This window comes from Myodes glareolus, chromosome 16 (assembly GCF_982192425.1).
Source record: "Myodes glareolus chromosome 16, mMyoGla1.1, whole genome shotgun sequence".
NCBI classification, from domain to species: Eukaryota; Metazoa; Chordata; class Mammalia; order Rodentia; family Cricetidae; genus Myodes; species Myodes glareolus.
Genome location: NC_142041.1, coordinates 8255705 through 8275436, shown reverse-complemented (window position 1 = coordinate 8275436; position 19732 = coordinate 8255705). Strand labels below are relative to the sequence as shown.

Sequence of the window (19732 nt, the reverse complement as noted above, 5' to 3'; positions counted from 1 at the left end):
CAGAGATCCAAGAATAGCATGTAATCAGTGATACTTAAAAATACAGACACTACAGTTTATATTTGACTTGGTGTTGGCGCTTTAAGAGCTGTTGCGATACTGCAAAGAAATTGCCGAATTTGCTAACTGGGAATTGGAAAAGTCACAGTTTAGTCCTTCTTGCAAAATTTGTCGACTTTTATTTTCTAAAACTCCTAAAAATTCCAAGTTTCCTTTAAATGACTCGATTAAAATTTAATTTGCCATGCTTAACTTTTGTTTTATGCCACATTAGTGTTAACACTGATAACATCTGTAGCGTAATATCTTAGAGATTAAAAAATACTGCCTGAGGCCCCCATCTCAAGTTCCTCCTGTGAAGGAAAACTACACACAGAGGGAGCACTGCATTCAGAGGCTGCAGTCACCGTGACAAGCACATACAGAGAACACTTGGAAAGCACAGAACAATTTGCCATAATTAACATTTGAACAACCGTTTTCCTTCCAGTTAATGGACTTTCCATAATCAAAGGACTTGGTATTAATGGCAAAACACATCATTTATCTGAACATTCTGGATCTTTTGGTGATAAACATCCACTCTCAATAGCAATGTCACTTCCCAGTGTTCGAAGATTATGGTCCAATTAGTTTACCAAAACCACACAGTTGCTATGCACTATACCTGGTGTGTACCAAGAACATGGGAAACTTATTTATATTAATTGTTTTGCAAATTTGATTTAGGTAAATTAAATTAATGAAATTGAATCAATTACTTTTGAACAGGCTAGAAAGACTCTGAACAGCTGGCTCTCAAGTGGCCTTCACCTTCAGTTCGGAGCGAGACACTCTGTCCTCCTGTTGATATGTCCCTAGCTGTGAGGGTCACACACAAGGGAATACTGGTTGCTACTTCTTGGACCACTAACATCTGATGGTCTCTACCCATTGCTTTCCAGTCCAAGATCATCTCCTGGGGTGCAGGGAAGGGCACAAGGGACAGCGTGAGTCCTGAAGCAGAGGACACGGCTTGACGAGGTTCCAGCAACCCTTCACCAAGAGAATCTGTGGCTGGCATGCTTAGGAGCTCTTGTGTGCATAATGGAGACTTTCTGCTTAGGACTGCCCCTGGGGAAATATATTTATGTTCCTGAGGGAATCTTTGAAGACAGGGGGTCACAGCCTGAAAGGAGAGTCACAGAAGGAAGGTTCTTCCTTGTGCCCCAAGGATTGTGGCATCAATGGGGGAGATTATGAGAAATGCCTTGCTCAGTTCTGGATACAAGATGTCATAAGCATACCCATTGCCCTATAACGAAGCCCTATACCAGGGTCTTCCTTTCTGGGAGCATATAAAAAGAACAGGTCTCTACTATAAAACTAAGGGACATGAAAATGCTGTAATCACCCAGTCAATTGCTTTTTATGACTTATTTTGTAAAGCCTGCATTTTAGAAAACATCAGATGATTCTACTTGGTTAAGGCAAAAATAATTCCAGACTGCCTAACATACAGTAACCACACGAGCAGGCAGCCTAGACACAGACGGTAAAAAACAGAAGGTCCTATGTTTTGCAGACCCTGACAAATTTGTAACTTCCTGATTTGACAGTCGCTGTCCAAAGATGTTTTGGATAAGGCTGTCTGTTCTGTACTTTGTTGTTTTCACCCTGGGCAATTAATAAGGAAGTAAAAAGGAATCCAGGGCCCTGATACTTGCCAAATGACCTATGTAATCAACAAAGTATATGAACAGTCTCTTTGGTTGAGGGAAAGAGATGCTAAACCCTCAGCAGTGCATCTGAACCTTTCCTCCCCCACCGGCTCCATATCTCCTTTTTGGGACCTGTATTCCGCCGAAGCTCGACTTCAGCGCTCCTTCTCCTCCATGAAGCTTACTCCTTGACGTATTTTTCACCAGCTCTGGCTTTACTCTTGACTTCCAAATTCCGTAATCTTGTGGTCTCCTTGATGCGCCCCATGAGTCTCTACTAACCACAGCAATTGCAAACTTCAGCTCAACAGCTGCTCTGCCTGGCCAGGAACTGGCATTCCCTTCTCCTCAGCTACTCACGGCAAACCAGGAGTCAGCGGTCAATTCTTTTTTTCCAAAGTCCTTTCGAATCTCTGCTTGCCCTTATCGCCCTCCATGGCCAGATCACCTCCCACGCCACTAGCATCTCACGCACGCCAAAGCGCGACAGCCGCCTACTTTCTGTGCATCTGATTGTGCTCTCGTAACCCGTTTCCCAACTGGCAACCAAAGCAATCTTTACAGAAAGCCACCCATTGGTCACCTACAGGAGTAATAGCCTCCAAAGGCTTCCTGAGGCATGGAGAACAAGAGACATGAGGGGCTGCTGGCCTCCCTGTCTGCCTCCTGTCCCCAGGAGGCCCCTCTTTCTGTTCAGATTTCTGACACCAATATAGTTGCCACGAATCATGGCCCGTGTCTCTCTATTCCCTCTACCTAGACAGCTGCTTCCATGACTCTGACGCATCTCAGCTACGGTTTCCTCCCAAGAAAAGCGTCGTCTGCTCTGTCACCGTCACTCAAATCAGCCACAGCCGAGATTACATAAGTATGCTCGCAGAATCCCACTGCCAGCTGGGCGGTGGTGGCACACGTCTTTAATCCCAAAGATCATGTGACACCGTCAACCCGAATCTGTCTGCCATTCCCGCCGTCTTCTATGGTGGCGGTGCACAGGGCACCAGTTTCCTAGCTTAAGGTCAGGAACACAATGAACTCTTTTATGTCGAGCCATTTTTGCGTCCTCTTTTGTGGCCACAGCTGACTGACTATTAAACAAATGCAAAATAAACAGCAGCACTGCTGGGCTCGTGATGACACAGGTGAGTGTGGCCAAGCCTTGGGAGAGGAGTCGGAAGATGGTAAAACCCAGAAGAGGAGATTATGGAGAAAGAAATGAGGCGGAGGTGGCTGATGAGAAATGAATCAAGGCAAAGAAACAAAATGCCAACCGTGTCACATTTAAAAAGGTCTCTCCAAGGCAGATGTATTGCCAAGAATCACAGGACAGAACCTAGATGTTCCGAAGACCTGAAGTGAAAATCATGAGAAAACTCAGATGGAAGGGAGGTGGGGGTGACAGAGAACCAGTGGCAGAGGTGACCCCCACACTTTATTTTCCTTGCAAAACCAGAGACAAGTCATTTGGAAGTACTAGATTGGACAGATGCAGTATTGAAAACAGCCTCAATTAAGATGGCATGTTTTCCGTGTGTGTGTGTGTGTGTATCTCTATCTGTCTGTCTGTCTGTCTGTCTGTCTATCTATCTATCTGGGAAATAACCTAGAAATTAGAAAGCAAATGTGGAAGAGAGAAAACTGATTACGCAGAACATGTGCGCTCCAGGACAGCGCTCTGAGGAAGGCCAGGCTACCTGCGCTTTGCCGTATCTCGCTCGCGGGCTCTGGGGGTACTTCCGAACCAGCTCTTCAAACGCGTTCATTGCTTCCTCGATTTTACCCTGTGCGAATATAACCCCAGGGAATAATGATATTTAGTTTTGTTATTTAATAGTCAGCAGATGATTCAGTCAGAAAAAGTTTTGGAATTCTTTCTGAATGCTAAACAGAACCGGCTACTTTACAAAAGACAAAGCTGTGACGTAAAACTGTAAGGAATGTATCTTAATTTTTAAAATGAGGTGCGTTGGTAACGAGGAAACAAGAATTTTGTTGAAGATAACCACATTTTTCTCATTCTACAGAGTCCCCACAGGTTTTCTTCATGAAGACATTTAAGTTACAAGTAAGATGCCTCAGGCCTGTCGGAGGCAATGAGGTCGCCACAGTTTCGAAGTCTCTGAAATGGACGAAGAAGAAACAAGAAGACCATCAGTCCACGTGACCACGGTACTGGTCTCTGGTGGAAGTTGGGGTTGGTTTGGCTCATCCGAACACAAGACTGCCTCCGTGGCACGGATGAGCTCCCGCCTCCCTCTCTATAGTTCTTCAGAAATAAATACCATCAGTGTCCTATGGGGGAGACAATGAATGACTACAAATTTCATGGCTGAAGAGCTGAAGGCTGAACTGGTCTCATGGTGTTGGAATCAAGGTGTTGGAGAGGCTCCAGGGCAGAATCTGTCCACGCCACTCTAGCTCCTGAAGCTGTCAGCATCCCTTGGCCTGGGGCTGCATGGCTCCACTCCCTTCCCTCTTCAGACCTGCTCCTTTTACATCTGTTTGTCTTGCCTTCTGTCTGGACCAAATTTCTGTTTACCTTTCTAAAAACGACACATTCAGGGACTTTCAGACCATCCATGAAAATCATACCTACAAAGACCCATCTTAAAATTGTTTCCAAGGCGACGTTTATGGATCTCAAGAAATGGTTATCCTTGCGGGAGGGGCGGGTCACTTTTCAGTTTACCAATGTGGGCCTTCACTTCCTATGGATGTGGGGCCATACCACCTGGTCAAACCTGTGGCTTAAAACAAGAGAAACTTGTTCTTTCACAGTGCTGGGCAGGTAGATGTTAAAATCACGTTTTCTTGGCTGAAATGCCAAGAGCACACACTCTCCAGAGACTCCAGAGGGAAGTCCACCCCTTTCTTCCCATGTTCCTTGGCTGGTGGCCCCATCACTCCTATCGCCACACTGGTCTCTTCTCTGTGTGTGCCACCTTCTATCTTGTCTGTATCACGGTCCCCTCTTTTAAGGAGACAAAGGGACCAAATGGAGAATCCAGTAGACTCTCTACCTCCAGATCCTTAATGCCATCACATTTGAAGGACCTTGTCTCCAAGTGAGGAAGCCTGTACAGATTCCAGGGATTAGCATTGGGTTATCTTTTGGAGGACCATTTCAGCTTATTTTGTATCCATTAATTGTCACAGCCACTTTCACGGCCATTGTGTTAAATGTGCTGCTAACAGACTGAAAACACAGGAGCACCAAGATTCATAACAAATTTTACAACGTATCATCCCTCTTTGGTAACTTAGCCTTTGGACTGCCTCAAGCAACAGGCTGTGTGTCTTTCATAGCGAATCATCGTATGTGCTCACACGTGAGTTGACTGTAATATTAATGGATCTGTTTTTACTCAGCTTCTCTCTCTCAAGATCTCTCCTAGCTACTAATACTGCTATTCAAAACTTATTCTGATTTGAAAAGCATTTAGTATTAATAATTAACTTCCTAAAAATGATCTCAATGTAGCTTACTTATGTAGAGACAGCTCTGGAGAGATGTGTACATGGCCCACACTGTTTTGGTGTGAAGCCAGTGGGCAGTGCTGAAGGCCATCCTGACAGTCGATGCAGATGAACTGCAGAATCCCCTGGAGTGATGTGGGAAATCGTGGGCTCATCAAGACCCTTCACTATCCACTCAGCTCGGCAGCAGGGCGCTTCTCCATGGGCTCGATGCAGACAGCTACGCGGAACTACTCTATTCTATTCTATTCTATTCTATTCTATTCTATTCTATTCTATTCTATTCTATTCTATTCTATTCTGCTAGACTAGACTATTCTAGTCTGCTTCTGTTTCTCCCATTTTTCCTGCAAGGAAGTGGAGGTGACTTCATCTGCAGCATGATTTATAGGCTGTGTTGTGACCTTCCATGTTCTCAGCCTGCTTGTTATCTTTCTTATTACCCCCACCTCCTACCAAAAAATGCCAAACAAACCACCACTACCACCACCAACAACAACAAGAGTACACACATTACCTCCTTAAAGGCTTTCATTTATAATACTATTACAATAATGATTCCACTAAAATATACTATTCTAACAAATAATTCCATTAAAAAATGAATGTATTTCATTAGGTTATATTAAACCCTGTGGGGGTGGATAAAGAAAATTTTTAAACAAACATGTTATTTTTAGAAATTCAATGATTCAGGGACAACAAGATGATTCAGTAGGCCAACGCACTTGCCACCAAGCCTGACAATCCAAATTTGATGCTGGGAATCCACATAGCAGGAGAGAAGAGATGCCAGGAAGCTGCCTCAGAGCTCCACGTGGATATAGGGCATGTGTACACCCACACATGTGAATAGACACTGATCAATGAATAAAGAAATGTACTTGGAAAGCTTTATAACTTAGATTATTTAAATGTGATCTGATTTCATACTAAATTTGGGCTATAACAGAAAGCGAGCACATGCTTCCCCACAGTGTAGAACTTGGAAGTGAAGGATGGACGGGGCTGTACCGGCTGTCTGGGGCACCTTGGCTCAGTCCTCAAATATTCTTGTATACTGAGTCGTATCTTTTGGAAATACTAGCTATAAAAACAATCATAAACAAGACTTAATTATGTTGATGGCTTTGTCACAACACATCTCGTGAGCAGACGTGAATTGCGAGCCTGCTGTTCCTTCCTTTTTAATTCGCCCTGTTACAGACTCACAGTGCCCCTTAAGGAAAACGCCATAATTTCTCCAAACGAGCAGGGCTGGAGAACACCCTGCCAGCACTGGAAATCCCACTGACTTATGAGCTCCTTGGTAACTCAGCCTGTGTTCACTGTTCATCACAACCACAGAAGACTCCTGCTTTCAGGGTTTTCATTTGTGCTTTAACCTAAAAGTCACCTTTCCCTATAGCCTCCTCATGATTACAGGCATGATCCAGGGCAGAGAATCTGAAGGAAACATGGGATGAGGGAAGAGAGTCCCTGATTCATTTGGATCCAGAAATACAACCCCACAGAAATACACAAAACAAAAACAAGCAAACAACACTCAATCATAGACAGATTTGCTTTATGAAGTGAAACAAGATAGATGCAGAAATCACTTTATCGGAGAAAAACCTAGGCGCAATGAAGGACCACTTTCTCTGGCATTCTCTAGAGCTACTGTTTGTAAATGCTGATGTTCAGCATGGACCAAGCCTCAGCTGTGGAGTCATGGCTAATGCTGGGTCACAGAGGCCTCTCTCTTTCTGCTACTTCCAATAAACAGGTGAGAAGTGCCAGCTTATCCCACTTCCATTCCTAACTTGCATGGTTTTTCTTAGCGGGTTTCTTGCTTGCATGCCTTTATAGCCGACTTCTTTGCAGCTAATGGCTACTCAATAGAAAAGCATGTAGCAGAAAAACTAGTGACCACTACAGACTCTGAATTTAAATACACTCAAAAAGACATTTCTAAGAAGAAAAAAAAACCAGGAAGATAATTAATTAAACATCCTGACCACAATATAATAAGTATATTGTGGATTATCTTATCATTGTAATATATTGCATGGCTGTGACTACACTAAAGGAGATAAAGACGTCAATATAACGTGGATTCGTTGTTTTCAAAAGCTAAACCATCCAGTGATAAAGCGGAACATTCCCATTACTTGATAACAGAGCTCAGCTGCCATGAACTTTGTGTGTGAGGAGAACACCAAGCCCGTGTCATCTCACGGCCAGACGTGCTGGACTCGAGACTTTTGTGTCTGCACTAAGGCCTACCGAATTGACTGTTAGTCACATGGCATTGGGCAGTGGCAATATCTTTTTTCTTATAATGAGTTTTACAAAAAGCAAGAGGGATTTGGGACTAATACATATCATTTTTATTCTATGCATGAGAAAACTGAAGCCTGCAGTGGCCAAGCACCTACAGACTCCATGCAGTCAGAACCCGACGGAGGCGAGCTGACAGCAGGTCAGAGGTCCTGGCGGTCATCCTCTTCCACTGTGGCCCTCGAATGCAGTGCTGCCCACGTGACTCGGTAGACATGTGCCAAGGCGTCTGGGAAGGTCACAGATGATTTCTTTCCCATTTAGTACTGGTGTCACCATTATTATTACACTTTCCAAAAATCTACAATCCCCAAGATTTTAACGATGAAACCATTGCACATTGTTGTGCAAAACAAAAACAGCGACCTACCCTTTTCCGGAGCTTTTCTGCAGCATCCAGCTCAGCCTTGATGGTTTTATCGAATTTGTTCAGAAGTTTAGGCTTCTTTTTCTTAACTGGAAGAAAAAGAGAAATGTTTTCCATTTAATTTGGTTTTTTGTCAAGGCGGTTATGTGAAGGCCAGGTGTGCCGTCCATGCAACTGAAGGAGCAAGAATATTCTAGTTCGTTTTCAGTGAACAGAGAGCCAGTAACACCTAAGAAAGCACTGCCATCCTGTGGGCTATCTTGCACTACATGGAAAACTGAATGTAGACACCATTCTGACCAAGTCAGTGGGTGAACTTCACCGACAGTTCATGCTCATTTCCTAATTCTTCTGGTTACTTCAAATTCCCTTCATGTTACTAGACCCCGTCTGGCCATCTGTAGCCAGCAAGCTTGGCTCTCACGGTTGTCATTGCTTTGGGATGTCATGAGCCATATTCATGCTTGACAGAAAAACCTATGACAGGAAGTCACAACTACTCTGTAGATTTCATGATTCTGCTCTATGTGAATACTACAGGCTCCCTTCTTATTTCAAGCACTATTTCTCAGGCCAATTTCTCCATCAAACGACTTTCCTTATGCTTCTTGGCTGAAAATACTCCCATGCTTTCATCCAAAGCCACGTGGCTGATAAAACCTCCCCATACTGCATGCTGTTCAGTTTGCTCTCTCCCTGCCTACTTTTTTTGTCTTCTGCCCAGCCTCGTCTCTCCTCTACTGTGGCGAGCACGTCTCTTTGATGGTTCTTTCCTCTCTTGCTCCCACCTGAAGAACTAGAGCTATTCTCTCGCCATATTCACGCCTGTAATTGCTTAGTCCAAATCACAGACTCCTGCAGGGTGACACCATGTCTCAAACCAAAGCTGAGTCTTGTCTTATCACTTATTTATCAAGTGGTTTGGGGCCCTATGCAAACCAAGACCCTTCTCCTAAAAGAATGCTCCACTCTGCAGGATTAAGGGCAGGGCCTGCTGGTGCCCACTGGGTAATGGCCCTGGAATACTCAGGTTCACCCAATTCCCTGGAAACCCAGATTGTCAAAGGCAGAAGCTTTAAGGATCCTGCAGAAGCTGACAGATAGAGAAACCGGATACAACAGGATAAATGAGAACAATCCAAAGATAAATTGTTCTTTTTCACATTAAACTTACAAACTTATTAACCTTCACCTTGTTCTGAGACAAAGCAGAAGACACTCTAAGAGTCCATGCTGCACCCACAGATCCCCGTCTTCAGCCCAAAAAATGAATCTTTTCTCTGTCTCACTTGCTAGCCGCTCTTAGGCTCCATCAGCATCTGTTGACGCCCCTGTTGTCCCACAGCCGACCAACCAACCCTTCCAAACCTCAGTCTACCAACTTCTGCTCACCCTCCTCTCTCCAACCTACCCGCTCAGAGCTCTGGTTCCTCACCTAACACATTGGGCAAGGACAGGCCTTCCAGAGGGGAAAGTTAGCAGTTAAAGGAGGGTGGCAAAAGTCTGAGACTCAGCTCTATCATGGCTAACAGCATACAACAATATATACATACACACACATATATAGGCATACATACATACACATACATACATGCCATGGAGGGTTCTAAACCCGAGTCACTTTCCTGCTTTAAAATGCGGGGGGGATATGAGGATTAAAACAAGGTTATGTATGAGGCACCAAGGAGCCTGTGCTTAGCCTGCGGCTGTTGATGTCTTCATCTCCACAGCCCACCTGCTCTTTTCCTTCTTGCTTTTTGTTTCAACATAATTTTTTTATTGATTATTTAGGACTTTCACATCTTGCATCCCAATCACACTCAGTTCCCAGTCCTCCCAGGTCTACCCCCTCCTTGTGACCTTCTCCAAACAGAAGAAGAAAAGGAGGAGAAGAAGAAGAAACCACAAGTCCAATTTGTGTTGCTTATATATACATTGGAGTATGGTCAAACTCCTGGTTGTACCCCCTTAAAGTACTTAGTGCTTCCCCACCCACAACCCTATAGAAGCCCTCAGTTGTGGGAGCTACACTTCAACATCCTTATCAAATGGTTGCCTGTCTAAGCTGTTAATTTTGGGGGTGGGTTGTCGTGGTTGCTTTGTCACCAAAGCCCCATCTTTCAATCATCTTTCCTCAGAAATAAAGCTGAAACTTTAAGTACTTCAGATCTCATTATTTACAGACTGAAAATGACTGCTCGGGTCCTCATCTGGTTTGTTTCCTTCCCCTTCTCCCCTCTACTTGCTCCTAACTGTCCTGATGATGAAAACTGTTTAAAAGAGAGATCGAAATATTGTCAAATACTGGGACTTCTCCACAGCATATAGTATGTTAGCATAGACACTGACATAGAAGTGAAACCAGTTCGGGGTGTGGAATGGTGGAGGCAGGAGCTCCTGTCTTATGTCTCAGCGAAAACTTACATCTCTTCTGTCAGCAGGGTGACAGCGGGGCCTTCCAGGAGAGCCCGCGTGAACCTGAGGGCAGGCTTCACTGAAAGTGTTGTAGGTCTTTCCAATGCGTCCTCTGTGTCAGCAGGCATGGAGTTCAAGTTAATATGAGATTTATTTAGGAAAAAAAAATATTGGCAGTTTAGGGCACCCAGAGCAGTCTACAGTAAAATGAAATGCCCATTAAAGAGCCGCATGTAAGCACCCTAGTGCTTCAACATTTCTATGAGAGCACAAAATAGACAAAATATCAAAACCTCATAGCATCCACTGCCAAGAAAGCAGCCTGCCCCAGTTTCATCCTAAACTGAAGCTTTGCCAATCAAGGCTATTTTTATTTTTAAATGTTTATAAGCATGGAGAAGCTTTAACGACAATAAAAGTTCAGTCCATCCTTATTTTGGAGGCCAACGAACAAGGAGTCGGAATGATGAGACCTGGTTCCTGTCATGACAGGACGTGGCAAACACTCTTATGCTCCCTCTACCTCAGTTTCCTTACTTACAAAGGAGAGCTTGGACTGGTTTTTCAAAGATCTCTTTGCCTCTGGTTTTCCTTGGTTTCAATAATGTTAGCAGAGTTCATTCCCCACTCCCCGTGGTCTAGGGATTAAACCCCAAGAATAATATACCCCAAGAACATGCTCTACCCACTTCTCTTTCTACTATTTTGAGGCAAGTTTTCTTTAAATTTCCCAAAGCTGCATTTGAGCTCATTCTGCACCCCAGGCAAGTCTGGATGTTGTAATCCTCCTGCCTTAGCTGCCTAAGGTTGTTTATAGACCTGCACAACCATGGTCAGCCACTGAGCCTTTCAAAGTAGAAACATAATGGACTGGGAAAGATGGTTATTTTGTTGAGTTTGGATAACTTAAGATGGCTCATGAGGATTCTGTCTACATTCTAGGAAGATTTTGATTTTTCAATCTTTGTCAATACAAGTCTTTTTCCAAAAGTACAAAGAAAGAGAACGAGGCAGTTGTACTTCCAATCCTTCTTCCCTTGCTCCTCTGTAGTGAGTATAAAGACGAATGCAATGGAAAAGTACAGGCATGGGAAGGGCCCTAACAGTAAACACTTGGTCTGTATAAAAACTATCACGATTCCTTTTATTTCTCTGTAGGTCATGGAGGATATATACTGTATTTTTGAGATAAGGTTTCTCTGTGTAGCCCTAATTGTCCCAGAACTCACTCTGTGAACTCACGCTGGCCTCAAACCTACAGAGATCCACCTGCCTCTACCTCTCGAGTGATGAGATTAAAGGCGTGTGACACCACTGCCGGCAATACATTTTTAATGACTAATTACATAGACATTAACTTAACAGTGCGGCTGTCTCCCACAGACCCACCTGAAATGTCGTACTCATACAAGGAAAACAGCATTCACCCTGAGTTTCCTCATGGTGTACCTTCTTGAACCAGCATCCTTTCTCAAGTTGGTTCCTTGTCTCTATTTTCACCTTCTGCCACTTACCTGAAAAGCCTACATTTTCTTTGCGTAGTCTCTAAAATATGGCACTCTATGTAAAGAATCCCCATCTCACATGCTGTGATCCTGTTTCAAAGACATCCCATGACTTCTTCTGTGGTCCTTCATCAACAAAGAACATCTTTTCTATGTTTACATTTTATTTCTAGGAAAACAAACAAACAAAAAACCCAAAACAGACAAACAAAAATGCACTTCCCAGACTGTTAACATGTTGTTGTTCAACACTCGATTTCTGCATTACTTCCTGACCTCTCCCCATGCGAGCTTATTGTTTCCCCAAGGAAAAAACTGACTTCACCATCACTCAGAGCCAGTATGTGGCATTTGATCCACCATAGAGAAATCCCCAAAGGCTGTTTCTGAGTGCAAGAACAAAGCAAGCCATTCTGGGAGAGAAGACGGGAGTATGGGTTTGTAATTTAGGCACATCTACTTCCTTAAAATAAAAAACACAACGTAGCAGCCTTTCTTCTGGGCCACCAACCAGCTCCCAAATCATGACATGGAGATTTACTATTAGTTATGAATGCTTGGCCTGGCTTATACTTATTTCTTGCTAGTTCTTATAACTTAATTTAGCCTGTTTCTCTTCATCTACACTTTGTCCCTGTTTTTTTTTTTTTTAAATATTTCTTTCATTCTGTATGACCTACTTCATGTCTGTCTGGTGACTGGTTGGCCCCAGGCATCTCCCTTTCTTTCTCCCTTGTTCTCAGATCCTCCTCTAGCCTATATTTCTCCTCCTACTCATTTTCTCTGCCCCGCCTATCCTTCTACTGCCCCGCTATTGGCCATTCGGCTTTCTATTAGATCAATCAGGTGCCTTAGGCAGGCAAGGTAAAAGAGTAACACATCTTTAGATGATTAAACAAAGGCAGCCTAAACAAATGCAAGACACCTTTACATAGTTAAAGTGATAGTCTACAGCACCACAGTGATAAGCAACTAAGGGACACAATAAAGTAGGATGCTTTAAAGAATGTCCAATCCAAACTGTTCAATAGACTATAGTAGGAAGGACAGAGGAAGAAGACAAGAAAAAGAAGCAAATTAGGCTCCAGCTATTTCCCACAAAATACCCTGCGGAGACCATTGTTAAACACATGTCCACTTAAGTTATTTAAGTTATTCCATTTAAGTTATTTAAGTTCAAGCTATCTCCCACAGAACACCCTGTGGAGAACATTGGTGTTATTCCCTATGCCTTATTCCATCTCCATTTTTTAGTGCATTTAGTCGGTCTGCACAGGTATGGCAGGATACGGGCACAGCTAACCAGGAGATTCTTGGTTTGCAAAGCTCAGCTGCTTTTAGTGAGACATCAAAACTCCCAGTTTGGTTTTCCTTAATATGTTATCAAATTCTCACCCCACCTCCCAAGTCTAGGCTGGCCTTGGTTTTATATCTAGAAATGATCTTGAACCTCCGATCGTCCTGCATCCAATACAGGCTGGTAATAAACATGAGCCACCAGGTCAGGTTTTACAAAGTACAGGGATCAAGACTGAGACCAGGGCTTTCTACATGTGAGGAAAGCACTCTACGAAATGAGCTATACTCTGGGCCTCTATTATTCTTTTTGTTTTGTTTACGAAACAAAGGTCTGTTGCTTAGGCTGGCCTTGAACTCTGTCTCAGATGATCTTCCTACCTCAGCCTCCCAAGTCTCCTGGGTTTACTGGGTGCTTGTTATTACACCAGGGAAATTCTTTGTTGATACATAGCTGGCATTTATTGAGTACTTAATTGGTTAAACACATGTCCCTTACCCAGGATACATATTCTGTAAGCAGCAGAGCAAAGACTAGGTCTCGAGTTGTCCCCAGTAGTCTGAATTGTCAACATTCTTTACAATTGCTTCCTATCTCTGGCATCTGGCCCAGGCATTGAAAAAGTGGGTTGTTCGTGAGCTTTGATCATGATGGCAGAGTGGAATTAAGTATTAGTGTAAGTAGTGCATTGCACAATGGAACTAACTGAACTTCATATTACTGTCTATAAAGATAAAGGGAGCTTAAAAAACCATAGTAATTTTCCTTCATTTTGTGTCTTAAGCACCTAGTTACATTACACAGACACATTCTGGGTTAGCAGAAAGATGAGAGCATGGGGTTCAGCATTGCCACTTCTGGGTAATTTAAAATATCTGGCTAAGTCAGATATCTGATTAAGTCTCCATCAGTGCATTGTGGGAATCTGACTCTGCCTACCTGCCATGGAAGACAGTGAGAGGCATGAAGCATCACACCGACATTAGTTACAATGTGGGTATCTGACTCTGCCTACATGCCAAGGGAGATAATCAGAGACATGAAGCATCACGCTAACATTTGTTAGTTACAATGTGGGTATCTGACCCTGCCTACCCACCATGGAAGGTAGAGGCAGGAAGCATCACACTGACGTTAGTTACAGCTTCCACATACAGCATCTTAATTTACTTTAAAATTCTTTTATTTATTTATTTATTTATTTATTTATTTATTTATTTATTTATTTACTGGCTTTTCAAGACAGGGTTTCTCTGTGTAACAGTCCTAGCTGTCCTGGAACTAGCTCTTGTAGACCAGGCTGGCCTCGAACTCACAGATGGCCATCCACCTCTGTCTCCCAAATGTTGGGATTAAAGGTGTGCGCCACCACTGCCCGGCTAAAATTCTATTTCTGAATTCAATGGAAATCTGTGTGAACTACTGTCTCAGTTAGGGTTTCAGTCACTGTGACAAAACCACCATGACCAAAAAGCAAGTTGGGGAGGAAAAGCATTGCTGTTAGTCACTGCAGGAAGTCAGGACAGGACTCAAACAGGGCAGGATCCCAGAGGCAGGGGCTGATGCAGAGGCCATGGAGGGGCTGTTTACTGGCTTGCTTCCCATGGCTTGCTCAGTCTACCTTGTTACAGAACCCAGGACCAACAAACAGCCCAGGGATGGCACCACCCACCGTGGCCTGGGCCCGCTCCTATTGATCACTAAATGAGAAAATGCCTTAGAGTTGGATCTCATGGAGCATTTTCTCAGCTGAGGGTCCTTCCTCTGATGACTCTAGCTCGTGTCAAATGGACACGCAAAACCACCCAGTACAGCTATGGTATTAGTAAATGTACATAGGTTTTTGTTTGTTTGTTTTTGTTCTTTTATTAATTTCGGATTTGCTCTGCTGTCAAACACTTCCCAGGTCGAGCAGGTAGAGGTGTAGGCAACTCCTGACCCACACTCTACCTAAGGAGCCACAGTACTTCTCATGCTCCCCAAACCCCATTAGACTTGGAGATCCCTAATCCAAAATCCCACTCTGGGCAAGTGAGACGACCCACTGAGTGAGGCACGTGCTGCTAAGCCTGCTGATCTGAGTGTGAACCACAGAATCCACATGACAGAAGAAGAGAAGGACTCCTGGAAACTGTCCTCTGGCCTCTACACGTGTGCTGCGGCATGACGCCTTCTCCTAAGAAAACTAATTTTGAAAATTTGGAAATTTATAAATATATTAAAAATATAAGAAACAAAATACACCCCAAATCTGAGCTGCTCTGTTGTACAGGACTATCCTGCCAGCCAAACTCTGACATCTTGTATCGTCCGGGTGGGCTTGCTTGCCAAAGATCATCACAGCTGGCTTTGTTGACTGTTGACCTTCCCTTTTGGAAGAAGATGGGACAGGTTGGGTCATGAAACCCTCACCTGAGAGTTCAGCCATCCCAACAAATTGTCTGCAACTCCATACTCATGACATGTGGCCTTAGGGTCTCTGGGAGGGGCTAGAGAATATGGGTGGGGAGGGATGAATGGAGCAGGAAAGCTATCATCCCTGTTGTGTGTGGACCTTGCAGTGTGGATTCTCTAGCATCGTCCCTGCACTTGCATGTGACCCCTTACCCATTGCTCTGAGTAAGTAATAATCTCAGTGAACTCTGGTGAAATCACAATTTGGTTTGTTATTAGGGCCTTACAAGGAGGGATACTGGTTGTTTTCGTCTTCCTCTGGGAAGGAATTTCAGTAACGTGCCCAGAACAGAGCAGAAGTTCAAAACTTACTGAGTAACCCATGAGGTTACCAATCTGATACTTCAACACTTACAATTTTTGTTTCATTCAGAAAATTATGAAGTATTTCTGCTGTTAGTGTGATAAAATATCCTGATACAATCAGCTCAAAGACAGAGAGGTTTGTTTGGATTCACACTTCTAGGGTTCATCATGCAGGAAAGCACCATGGCTGGGAAGACAGGCTTCCAGCATCCTCTGCTTCCTTATGGGTAGAGCCAGAGCCTGGGTTCCTGACAACCTGACATAAGGAAGCAGAGAATAATGAATGTGTGCGCTCTGCTCACTTGGTCCTATCCGTACAGTCCAGAAACCTGGCCTAAGGAATGGTGTCGCCCATGGGTGAATCTTCCCGTATCAATTAAAGTAATCAAAACACAGTCCCTGAGGTTTGTATCCCAGGTGATTTTATAGTTCCTAGTGTTGACAACTGAGATTAACCACCGGGACATAAATTAACTTCAGGCTATGTCAATTAAATATAGATGAAATATAAATGAATTTCATGACAAGGCTTGAGTTGAATCCTCAAGGTATCTCATTGGGTTTATGCAACATTCCTAACGTTGGATATCCAAAGCATTTCTAGTTCCAAATACTCTAGGCAAAGGATACTCAACTTGTCCAAGCATTCATCAAGACTATGCATGCAAAATATTAGTGACTGGCTTTTATTAGAGTAGTTACCAAAGGTGGAATCTGATGAAAATTCATGAAAATAGCATTAATTTGAAAAGCAAAATACTTTATGGGATACTACAGTATCCAAGAAAAAAAAATGTGCTCTCCACCCAAGATGCAGGATGAAACTCACAGCTATGTCAAGCAATTTTACTACATTGATTGTGGTAAAAAGCAATTAAGACAAATACAACTAAACATTTTAATCTTCCTAAATCAAAACCAGAAGTTACATTTGATTTTCTAAAACAAAATCACTAGTAAATTTCAACATTAGAAATAAGAAGATATGTGAGAAGGAGGAGGAGACAGTGAAGAGAACCCCTAGAGAATCAATCCTACGTCAGGATCTTTGATGTAAAAATACCTGCTGAGCACAGGGCAAGCATGCCTGCATCTGGAGTGTTTCTAACAGACTGGCAGGGAATATGGGCTGGAGCCCTCCGCTATTTTCTCTTTCATTTAAAGGTAGGAATTGTGCAAGGTGTTTCCTACTGCTAAGCCTCCCACTGGTTCTGAAATCAGTCTGTTAGTACATTGAGAGACAGGCATGCTATTTGCTGTTGAGAAACCTAATCAGCAGACAGTCCTGGAAGTGCTCTGGGTAGGGGCCTTTGCTGGTATTACTGCTATGTGATAAAGGAAAATTAATGTTATTGGAGCCAAAAGCAACCCCTTCTGAGACTTCAATCTCAAGGACTGCACACTTCCTAAGTATGAGTGGGAGAAGAGGTGTGTTTGGACCACTTCGGGAGCTGCTCTGACCTGCCAGCCTTCTGCCGCAGTGTGACAGGATGGGTGGACAGTGCCCCCTTCCTTGCCTCCTACAGTGGAGAAATAATGGACCTTTGTATCTCTCAGAATTAAATACCAACTACAAACCAGCAGGAGTCCAATATTCAAAGCTTACTCTGAACAGTGAACATAAATATTTTTTCAGCTGAGAGACACTAACTCACACAACACAGTAAACATTATATAAAGGGCAATTGTTTTCATCTGCCTCCTTGATGGAAAGACTGTGAGATTCTGCTGGGAACATTCCGTGAAGCCAGCAAGTATCTCAGTTCATTAAATGGAGTTGGCTGTCTCCCCATAGGATTATTTTAATAAATTATACATCATTCCCCTTCTAGAGTAATAATCCTTTAACAGATGTGACCCCATATGTTAAATTAGAAATTTTAGACACTAAGTGATGTGTTTTTCTAGATGTAACAGAAGCTCCATCAGTGCCCAGACAGTCCAGACTCCTATGCACGGTCATTGTGAACACCATCTACACTCAGGAGGGAAGAGCTCAATCACCGCTTAGCTCCAGAACCAGCTCGAACAGTCTTGGTCTTCTGGTTCTCTAACCATTAACTGAGTATCTAAACAACAAAAAGCAGGAGCCAGGACTGCAGCCCCAGGGAAGGTCGCATGCTCACACTGGGAGGGTACGGGTCCCATCCTCAGTAAGTAGATACATAAGGGCGAGGGTGGCTCAGCATCAAACACAAACATCAGATGTAGGGAAAAGGCAGAACATCCAGCAGAACAAGTACAGGTTCAAATAGCTTTATAATGTGGGTAAAATATATAGAGCCACCCATGTTAACAGCTCCCAAAGCGTTACTGCTCAGTACAATAGCTGGTGGTCATTGAAGTCAGATTTGGGCTCCCTAATTGCCAGCCTTGAAATTCTGTACAGCATACACTTTCGAAGATCAGAAACGTATGTAAGATGTATGTCAGCAAAGTATCAGCCAGATTGCATTAATTTTGTTTAAACAGTGCTTAAAGGTACTTTAATTTTTGCTTTAGCTTTAATATTTCTGTGAAATGGTGGTTTCCTATGAACGTCACAACAATGCCCTTTATATACTCTCCTAGCCTTGCTTTGCACCGGTGTCACTGGGAGAACCTAAAAGCAATAGGGAGCCAAGTCCCACTGATGAGTAAACAGCAAGCGACTCTGAGGCACAGCACCTCTGGCACATCTAAAGGTGTGGCAGAACATATTCCACAAGTAATGGTTTAGGAATTTACAAGATAGAGTTTCAGTAATTATCACGGAATCTTCTCACTATCAACAGGGTCTGTAGATCTGATAAGTGTTACACAGCATAGCAGCGACTCCCTTTAATGTTCACATATGTTAAGATGGACGTTCCATAGGATTCGCCATGGGTGTCTAAAACCAGTCGGATGACAGCAGTAAGAAGACTCTCTAGAAAACCTTTCACATTTGTCCCTGAAAGGAAACACGCACACCCGATATTACAGAAGTTATTAATCTTGGCTTTTAGCAAAGATGATTGACAGGCGAGAAGGATCACAGACCTTCGGCAAAAACCCACCAGTGACTAAAATCTTGGTCTCCAGAAAATGAGAAATGCTTCTGCTTATTTGAGTAACAGAGAGAGGATAAAATGATTTCTGAAAGTTTAACAAATAGAAAAAAATACCTGTTTAACTGGTACATTTCTCACCATGAACAAACATGATTTTAGTTGAGACTAGAACCAGAGACTTAAACCTGTAACTTGATATGGAGAAGCCAGTCATTACTAATCTAGAAAGAGGTGCTGAAAATAACACCACACTACAGGGGATGCTTTCTTCACAAACTAAGGTTATGGTTAAGTATAATGACAATGTTTTAAATACTTCATACAATACATGAGACAATGATTTTCTAGAAACTGTACATATGGGAGTGAAGGGAGTCACTGTGAGGGCCACAAATCAAGATTCTCAAGCCAGTTTTTTTTCTTTAAAAAAAAAAAGAGAATCCTAAAAGCAGACAGAGCAAACAGATGATGTTCAAGAAAACAAAAATAGCGATGAAGAATTTCCTCCAGAAGAAAATTGAAGGAGATGTGATAGAGTTGTGATATAAACACACTAACCAAATAAAGTATCCTAACAATTTTATACCCAGCAAAATGCTTTTCAGAAACCAAAGAGGAGATGAAAGCAGTTTGACACATGTCAGAGCAGGAAGGACTTATGGGAAGTATGACCACTCTGTAGGAAATATTCCGGAGCAGCCTTCCTATAGAAGATAAGTGGTACAAGGTGGAAACACAAATGCACATGAAGAGTGAAGGGAACAGAAACGGTACTGACACGGGGAAATAGCTTTATTTTTCTACTGTTTAAATATCTTCAAAAACCTCATCTTTAAAAGACAATCATTTTAAGCAAT

At 43.0% G+C, this 19732-nt stretch overlaps 1 protein-coding gene across 10 annotated transcripts in view; it reads right to left on the bottom strand.

Moving 5' to 3' along the window:
• The window catches only part of Asph (aspartate beta-hydroxylase), a 181710-nt gene that overhangs the window by 50677 nt on the left and 111301 nt on the right, over window positions 1–19732 (bottom strand). For all 10 annotated transcript variants that reach the window (XM_087897068.1, XM_087897073.1, XM_087897074.1 and 7 more), the window contains 2 exons: window positions 7870–7955; window positions 3395–3481 (listed from right to left, as the gene is read on the bottom strand). In XM_087897068.1, coding sequence (XP_087753194.1) covers window positions 3395–3481; window positions 7870–7955 — 173 coding nt within the window. The remainder of the gene's footprint in view (window positions 1–3394; window positions 3482–7869; window positions 7956–19732) is intronic.